Below are 9,321 nucleotides of genomic sequence, written 5' to 3'. Positions count from 1 at the left end.
CCTGGGGGACCTCTCTGTTCCTCGACTCTTAAGAAGGCCGCTCCGCCAGCCTGTCCCAAGGGCCGGGCTCCATCTTCCCCTTGAGACTCGGTTCCAGGACAAGGCTGTGCCCACCCCCACGGGGCTCCCGGGACAGGGCTGTGCCCACCCCCACGGGGCGCCCGGGACAGGGCTGTGCCCGCCCCCACGGGGCGCCCGGGACAGGGCTGTGCTCCCCCACCTGGACCCTCCTTTAGCTCCCACAGCAGGCTGCCCTCTGCCCTCCCCTGCCCTGAAGGGCCGTGCGTCAGACCCAGGGTTTCTGTGCAGACTTGGAGACCCTGAAGCAGGACCCGGACTCCATGAGCCGCAAATTCTACAACAGCTTTGTGGAGGACCTCCGCGAACTGTCCCAGTTCGTGACCCAGTGAGCCCCGCCCGGCATCGCTCTGGTTCCGGCATGTGTCTGACCTCTATTAAATGTGACAGTTCCCTTTGGCCTCCCTGGGCTCTCCCTGCCTTGTACCCCCTCGGTCAGGCTGGGTGGCCTCCCCTCCAGACCTAGGCTCTCAGGACGTGGGGTACTCAGCAGCTCTGCTGGTGCTGGGCCCAGAGCCCTGGGGGTCTGCCTTGACACCCTTCCCTGCCCTCTCTGCCCTGCTCAGCCCTTCCCAGCCCTTCCCAGCCCNCTCCCAGATCTAGTGATCCCCAGCATATAGAATCTTCCCGCTGCCCTGCTGCCCTGGTCCAAGCCCCCAGCCTCTCCTGTACCATGTGTGGCCTTGAGACCCTTGGGGCCCAATGTCCACCTTCCTGTGCTGCCTGGCCTGGTGCCTGGCCTCGCTCGCCTCCCTCGCCTCCCTGCCTGCCCGGCCCCCTCTCCCTAGTGCCCAGGTGGGCAGCGCAAAGCCTGCCTCCCGCTCCAGGTCATAGCGATGGCCCTTCAGCCATGTCCCGTGACCCCTCCCCCCTGTGGCTGTTCTGGGGATGGCACCTCGGCATGTGGTCATCGCCCGGTAAATGTGTCAAACCAGTGAGGGAAGAGCACGCCTGGGACACGGCCGGGGGGGCATGTGCCACTGGCCCTCGGGGAGAAGTGCCTATGCCCTTCAGCAGCTGTCCAGGGGTCTTTGGATCACCCAGAACTCCTCCTCCAGCCAGGAAAGTGAGGGCAGCATTGTGGAGAGGGCAAGCCGGAGGCCAGCCTGGAGGATGTGACCAGCAAGTGGTCAGTGGGCAGAAGGCGCTGAGTCAGAGCCTGTCCTGCAGAGGGTGCTGCGTGAACAAAGGCGGAGGCTGGAGCTCAGTCAGCCGCGGACAGGCTGGGGGGCCCCTTGTCTGCCCGCTGCGGACAGGCTGGGGGGGCCATGTCTGCCAGCAGTGGACAGGCTGGGGGGCCCCTTGTCTGCCAGCCGCGGACAGGCTGGGGGTGGCCATGTCTGCCAGCAGCGGACAGGCTGGGGGGCCCCTTGTCTGCCAGCCGCGGACAGGCTGGGGGGGCCATGTCTGCCAGAGCTGGGGAGCCCATGGGGGTGTCGGGCGGAAGAGAGTCCTGTGCTGCACCCCACGGCCTTTCCCAGCAGCTAGGCATCCTGCCGCTGCATGGTAGTGGTGCTAAGTGGCCGGGGCAGGATGGGGAATGGGAGGGCACATGCCCCCTGGAGGAGGGCCTAGGGCGAGGGGTGGTCTGGGAGGGGTGCTGGGGGCTGGGGAGGAGGGGCAGGCTGGCCCTGCGCGAATCCCTGCTCATCGTGGTTCCATTGAGGAGGGTGTCCCAGCAAAGAACCCTTAGACATGCAGCAGCCGGAGGGCGGGGGGAAGGCCGGGAACAGAGTGCTGCCAGAGAGGGCGTGGGGCCGTGGAAGGGATCCGTCTTGCCCCGGACCACTTCGAGGTCGGCAGTGGGGACAGGAGTCAGAACAGAAGTTTCCGACGCCTGCAGACTAAGTGTTCCAGAGCGGCCTCCCACGAAAATACAAGTAGATCTTGGATAGATTACAGTAAATGTACTTTTGGATGTATTGCTGGCCCTCGAGAACAGTAAGGGAAATCTCCAAAGGCTTAAAAACAAAAAGCAAAAAAATGGAAGTAGCCCAAAGCCAGCCAGCAACAGCAATGGTGGGTGGATAGCCTTTGAGGACTGGGGNCCTGCCCACCCCCCGCCCCCCACCCCCAGGGGGCAGGAAGGTGCCTGGCAGAACGGAGCTCCCACCTCAGGCCCAGCGAGCGGGCGGCCTGAGCGGCACCGTGCTCGGGCTCCGGACAGAGGGGCGCAGACTGGAGGAAAGAAGCCCCTGAGCGGGAGCAGGGAACCCTGTGGTTTCAGGCCCCTGGGAACTTCACATGTTCCCCGGATGAGGAACCGGAATGAACAAATACGGTTCGCAAAATGATCACATAGGAAGCATTTAAAGGGACAAAAGGCATCCATAAAATGACCAAAGAGAAAGAATTATCAAAAACAGCCAAGCAGATTTGGAAAAGAATCAGAACTTTAGGTAGGAAAAATGCAGTGGCTGAATTAGAGTCTCGGTGACCAGGTGGGGTGGCGTTTCAGACACCAGGTTCTCTCTGTGAGTCGGTGAGTGGACAGCCGCACGGGACATCAGTAGATTCCGCAGATTTGATGGGAGCCTCGCGTCCACAGTGGCAGGAAGCACAGCACCTGCTAAGTGCAGGAGGCCCCCGGTGCACATACCACAGAGAACATCGAAGACTGCCATCTCGCCAGCGGGTGCGGGGTCCCTGGGGCCAACTGGGAACAGCACATGGAAGCTTTTAGGGCTGATGTAAAGGGCAGTCCTGCCCCAGCCCCACGCTTGCCCCTTGCATACCCACGAGGCAGAGGTCAAGAACCTGGGGAGCGATTCGAAAACCCACCGAGTCTCAGGAGCACAGCTCACAGAGGCGGGGCTGGCAGCGTGAGCCTAGCCTGTCTGGTTGCCTGCAAAGGCGTCCCCTCTCCCAAATCAATGTTCCTTCCAGAATTCAAATAGGACTGGGGCTCACAACCAAATATCAACAGCGTCCGGGATGCAGTCCAAAATTGCTTGCCACGTGAACGAACAGGAATATCTCAAGTGCAAGGGCAAAGGCATTGAATAGATGCCAACGGAAAGATAACACGTGTTGAAATTATCACAGACCTTAACCATTTAGCCAAGCCCTAAGAGATAGTACAATGAATGGAAAATTGGAACGTCTCAACTGAGAAATGGAAGACAGAAAAAGAATGAAATGTCAAGGCTGTGGAATTGGCACGAGAAGTGGTCAGTGGAACAGAATAGAGAGCCCAGAAATAGACCCACCCATACAGCCAACTGATCTTTGACCAAGAGAAAAAAAGTGCATTCAGTGGGGAACNCAGGCTCTGTGCTGACAACTCAGAGCCTGGAGCCTGTTTCCGATTCTGTGTCTCCCTCTCTCTCTGACCCTCTCCTCACACTGTCTCTATCTCTCTCAGAAATAAAACATTTAAAAATTAAAAAAAAAAGAGAATCCAGACGGAGCCCGCACACCACTCACAAATGTGAATTCCAGTGGCTCTTAAAGCTAAATGTAAAATGCAGATCTGCTAAACCTCAAGAAGGTCACATGGGAGAAAACCTGGATGGCGTTGGGCACGACCGTGAGTTTGTAGATTTAACACCGAAGGCATGATCCACGAGGGAGAAGAACGGATGTTAGATTCTTACCAACTTGTGTTTGGCTGCAGCTTCCCCTGGAGAGATAACAGCCCACGGGCTGATGAGGGACGGCCACCCAGGAGATGCAGAGCCCGGAGCCCTGCCCCTGTGCCCGTGCCCCTCGCCCTACCCCCCTGCGCGTGCAGTCACGGAGTCTCCCAGGAGCCTGTGTGCCCCTGACTGCGCACTGCTCCGCACGTGTGTGCGTTTGCCCAAACTCCTTAAGCACTTAGGTGGGGGAGTCTTAACTGTACGTAAAGTGCGCCGCAGGAAGGTGGGGTAAAGTGTGGAAAGTTCCGGCAGGCACATCAGTGTTAGCATGCACAGAGAGTGTTGTTACTTGTAGCTTCATCTAGGATACACATCGGGCAGTATTTTTTAAATTAAATCATGTGAAGGAAAAGGATAAAAGAAAAATAACAGTACACACGTAGTAACCCAGATATTTAATGTATTTTTTATATTTAAAATTTTTTTTTAATTTAGTGTTTTATTTCTGAGAGAGAGAGAGAGACAGCGTGAGCAGGGGAGGGTCAGAGAGAGAGGGAGACACAGAATCTGAAACAGGCTCCAGGCTCTGAGCTGTCAGCACAGAGCCCCACGTGGGGCTCGAACTCACAAACCTCGAGATCATGACCTGAGCTGAAGTCGGCACTTAACTGACTGAGCCACCCAGGCGCCCCTCAGATCTTTTTTAAAAAAGTGCTTAGTGGTTGGGCGTCCTCAGATGCCTCAGTCTGTTAAGCATCTTGACTTTGGCTCAGGTCATAATCTCCTGTTTCACGAGTTCAAGCCCCGGGTCGGGCTGTGTGCTGACAGCTCAGAGCCTGGAGCCTGGTTCGGATTCTGTGTGTGTATCTCTCTCTCTGCCCTTTCCCTGCTCATGCTCTGTCTCTCTCTCTGCCTCTCAAAAATAAACATTAAAAAAAATTTTTTAAAGCACTTAGTGGAAAAAAGTAAAAAACAGAATGAGGTATATAATATAATTTAAATAAGTTTAAAATCTGTATACTTTGACAACTCACAGTTTTATTAATTTTTTAGTGACTGTGCGAGATGGGGGGGTGGGTGGCAGAGAGAATCGCAAGCAGGCTCCACGCTCAGCACAGAGTCTGACAAGGGGCTTGATCCCACAACCCTGGGATCATGACCTGAGCCGAGATCAAGAGTCAGACACTCCACCTAGCGAGCCACCTGGGCGCCCCATCTCACGGTTTTATAAGATGTTAGCATCAGAGGAACCTTATGAAGGGTATACAGAGCCTCTGTACTATTTTTGCAACTCTTCTGAATGCCTAAAATTAGTTCAAAAAGTTAAAGAAACCTTCCCCCCTCCCGCCCCGAGAGCAATTACAAAGGAAACACACAATTAACTAGACTAGAGGCATTGTTTATGGGTTGGGGAGGGCTATGGGGAGAGAAGGGATAAATACCCAGGACCGGGACTGCAGGGGGCAGTGGTGCCCACACGGCAGGGGCGATGGCCCCCCGGTAGGGGCAGCTCAGGCTTCTGCTTGTGCAGAGAGAGGTCATTACCATGGACAGACTACAAGGACTTTGGAAGAATATACTCAAGAAAGAAGGCATGAAATGTAAGAGGACTTGGTGTAATACTGTGACTTATAACCAGCATACATTAGGTCTTTGGCCTCCTTTCGGAGACGGTGGCTCCTAAAACCCTTGGGATTTCCTGTAAGTGAGGAAAAGTGTCTTTTACTATGTTAATCTCAAGATGGGAACCCACTGCGGGATTAGAGGCTTGGAATTTTCAGTCCCAGCCCTAACGTCTGGGGAGGGGGGAGGGGCTGGACAGCCAGTGATGTCATCAGTCATGCCTGTGTCCCGAAGCCCCCGAAGAACAGGTTCTGAGCACTGTCAGGCTGGTGGACACTGGGGGCTGGGGTCGGGGCTGTGCCCCTCCCCCACACCTCGCCCTGTGCACCGCTTCCGACTGTTCCTGAGTTCCATCCTTTTATAATACAACCAGTGATCTGAGGAGTACAGTGTTTGAGCTCCGAGAGCCACTCTAACAAACTGACCAAACCTGTGCCGTGGGGGCCGAGGGGACCTCCGGTGTAGGCTGGCGGGTCATAAGCACCGGCAACAAGCTGGGCTTGCAGTTGGCGTCTGAAGTGGGNTGCCTTGTCCGGGTAACTGTAGGGCCCCTGCTGGTGTCTGGACCATTGCCTGTTGAGGCCCCCCCCCCCAACACCGCCAACATCCACCCACAGATCACAATCGGGCACAGAACCCAATTAAATGGTGAGCAAAGTAACTGTTAAACACATAAGTAAATACAACCAAATATTGTCTGTTTTTTAAAAATGTCTACATTATGGAGTTTCAAAAATATAGAGCTAAGTGCTCGCTTCGGCAGCACATGTACTAAAATTGGAACGATACAGAGAAGATTAGCATGGCCTCTGCGCAAGGATGACACACAAATTTGTGAAGCGTTCCATCTTTTTTAAATTAAGGACACAAAGAAATGGAAAAACATTCTATGCTCATGGATTGGAAGAATAAATATAGTTAAAATGTCATTACTACCCAAAGCAATCTACACATTCAATGCAATCCCAATCAAAATTGCACCAGCATTCTTCTCAAAGCCAAACTATCCTAAAACGTACATGNTGAGCACTGGGTGTTATATGGAAACCAACCTGACAATAAAGTATTTTAAAAAAAATACAGAGCTAAAATGATAGACCATGTAAATCCAAAGAGAATGATTAAAATGTTCTGAGGTCCTTGTGTTGTTTGAAAAGGTGTTAATATTTTGAAAAATTTTAGACTTTATAAAGTTAGATAACTGGTGACATTTCAAAGGTAAGCTGAAAAGGAATAGAAACTATAGTTTCTGGACCAATACAAGGTAAAAGTGGATTAAAAATATTTAAAAATGCAATTATTTCAGAAATCAAGAAAAGTTCTTTTATTTTAATGTTTATTTTTGAGAGAAAGAGCCTGTGATTGGAAAAGGGCAGAGACAGAGGGAAACACAGAATCTGAAACAGGCTCCAGGCTCCAAGCTGTCAGCACAGAGCCCGACGCAGGGCTCGAACCCACGAACCATGAGATCATGACCTGAGATAAAGCCAGACACTCAACCGATTGAGCCACCCAGGTCCCCCGAGAAAGGATTTTTAAAATGCCACAAAAGCAGGACGAATAGGGAATGCCAAGAGGTGCAAGCCCCATACAGCAGTGGTTATACACAATGTGATTAAAAACCAGTTCAAAAATAGAGGTTCTCTGGTTGAATTTTAAATAGTATTTTAACAAAAGACAGTATTTATATTACTATCAAACAAGGTGCACTGTAAGTCAAAAGATAAAAACATGTAGAGAAGGGGTCCTTTCAAAATAAAGGTTTGATTTGCTGGGCAGTTTCTAAACTGTGTTCCCCACATAAAGGGATGTATAAACAAAGCAAACTTTGGTAAAACTACAAAAAAATCTATCCTGGTGGGGATTTTCGATATACCTTTTTAAACTACTGGCACATGGAAGACTGCAGCCCTCAGCCTTCACTGTACAGCCACATACACGATTGTGCTCCAGCAGTTAGAAACTACACAGGGGGAATTTTTTCTAATTGGTATGTGCTATGTGACAAAGGTCTCCTACAGGGTGCATCGTATGACAGCGTTATAATTAAAATGGAAATCACAAAAAGGCGGATTTAAAAATTTCCATGATTCAGGACTTGAAAGCACATAAAACAACGTACCAAAGAATGTAACCATTAATAAAACAACGATAACGGAAACGGTACCTATGAAGCTAAAGCAACACCTTGAGGGAAATTTGTAGCCTGAAGGCTTATGTTAGATGCATATCGGAAGCTAAAAGTTTACTGCAATAAGCATCCAGCTTAGGGAATTAGTTATTTTTGTTCACAGTAAACCCCTCGCCCCCAAGAAGGAAGGAGATAAAGATGAGAGCAGGAAATAAACGGAAGAGAGAAGAGACATCACATAGCCCGTCCACAAAGCTAACCGTTTGTTCTTTGCAACAGCTGATGTCAAATGAGAGAGAGAGAGAGAGAAGGCGCCATTCAAAGGCCAGAGGAATAGGGGGCGCAGCTACAGACACATCGCAAACCGAAAAGGTGGTAAGAGACCATTATGAGCAATTCCGTCCCAATACATTTGAAAACCTAGTTGAAATGGATGGAGTTCTAAAAATACATGGCGTCCTAGAAGTGAGTCAAGAAGTAGAAAGCCTGAATGGCTGTGTAATTAAATGCAGTGAGAAGGCTTAGTTAGGGGAGCTGTGGAGGCGTGCGGACAGAGGGGAGTCCCTGGTGTACGGGCTGGAAAGGGGAGGAGGGGGCCGGGCGTGGGCGTGGACACTGGATCTCACCCAGGGCAGCGCGCGTCTGTGCCCCGGCGTTCCGGGGAAGGGAGGGGTGGAGGGGCGCAGAGGGAGGCGGCGGCGCCCTCCGCCCGGGGCAGCATCGGGGTCTGGCACGTGTGCAGACAGACCTTCCCTCCCGGCGGCACTTTCCGGCGGCCCAGGCCACGGTGCTGAGTGCGTGGGCCTCAGACCTTCTGGCTTTGCTTTAAGTTATGCAATGGAAATCACTTTTTTTTTTCCTGACAATCCTCAATTATCGCAAATTCAGGCGGCCAGTGTTGTGTGTCAAGAGCACAGCGACTGTAGGCTGAGCTCCTGGGCTCAGAGCTCCCACGGACTTGGCTCTGCCACCTTGGGCCAGTCACCCGCCCGCTGTGTCTCCCTCCTCCTCCGTGGAGGGGACGGGGGTGCCGGCGTCCTGACCCTGTGCCCTGTGGTGCCCCGCCCTCCCTGAGTGCCACCTGCTCGGGGCGCCTGCAGCAGCAGCCCCTCCCCGGCCGTCTCTGCTGGCCCGGCGGCCCCGCCCCTGCGAAGTGCTTCCGCTCCTCAGCCTGGAGCTCGGCCTACCCCCACGACCCCCGTCCTGCCCACTCAGCTTACTCCACCGTGGGCCCCCCCGTCCAGCAGTGGCCCCCCACCTTGACCTATCCCGCGGTGGCGGTGAAGGTGGTCTGCACAGCCTCCCCAGGGGCCCTCCCCGCTGTCAGGAAAAGAGCTCATGTGTGGGCCCGATGGGGGGGGAGACCGGACCCCCACGTGTAAAGCTGCTGTAAGACGCGTGGTGGCTCTAGAGAGACTCGGAGCCGGGGGGGGGCGGGGCAGGAGGCTCCAGGAAGGTGAGGCCAGGAGAGTNGGAGCAGGTTCCACTGTGGCCCCTGGAATTCCCCCAGGGGTGGGGCCCGAGAGCAGAGGGTCGCTCCGCAGCAGGGAGGGCCCTGCCCGGCCCTCAAGCCACCTGCAGCCTCCAGCCTGCGTTCAGTCCACCTGCCTGCGCGCCCATCTACCACTCCGCTGACCCCCAGGCTCAGCACCCCCACCAGGAGCCTTGGGTGACCGTGTCCCTGCTCTGGCTCTCAGGGCACCGGCACCAGGCTGTGTGCCCCCCTCTCCACCATGACTCCATCCCTCCTCTTTCCCATCCTGCCCCTCCCTCAGCCCCCCTCATCCATCCAGGAGGTTGAGTCCTTTCTAGGGGGACTGGGCTGGAGCCCGTCAGCTGCCTCCCCTCTGAGGATGGGGAAACCCTGAGCCTGGAACGGGTCTGGGAGGGACGGAGACGGACAGGAGAGGA

The 9,321-nt window shown here is 54.0% G+C and overlaps 1 protein-coding gene and 1 non-coding gene across 4 annotated transcripts in view; both read left to right on the top strand.

Moving 5' to 3' along the window:
* LOC144219881 (maestro heat-like repeat family member 5) overlaps nt 1-480 on the top strand; it is a 7,709-nt gene extending 7,229 nt beyond the window's left edge. For all 3 annotated transcript variants that reach the window (XM_077749985.1, XM_077749984.1, XM_077749982.1), the window contains one exon: nt 310-480. In XM_077749985.1, coding sequence (XP_077606111.1) covers nt 310-410 — 101 coding nt within the window. In that variant the 3' untranslated portion in view covers nt 411-480. The remainder of the gene's footprint in view (nt 1-309) is intronic.
* A 5,546-nt stretch (nt 481-6,026) lies between these two features.
* LOC144219927 (U6 spliceosomal RNA) lies at nt 6,027-6,133 on the top strand. The gene has a single exon (XR_013331542.1). It is a non-coding gene; the product is annotated as a U6 spliceosomal RNA (small nuclear RNA).
* The last annotated feature ends 3,188 nt before the right edge of the window (nt 6,134-9,321 follow it).

This window comes from Crocuta crocuta, unplaced genomic scaffold (assembly GCF_008692635.1).
Source record: "Crocuta crocuta isolate KB4526 unplaced genomic scaffold, BGI_CrCroc_1.0 scaffold119, whole genome shotgun sequence".
Taxonomy (NCBI): domain Eukaryota; kingdom Metazoa; phylum Chordata; class Mammalia; order Carnivora; family Hyaenidae; genus Crocuta; species Crocuta crocuta.
Note: the sequence above shows the minus strand (reverse complement) of the source record. Positions and strands in the feature narration are given on the sequence as shown.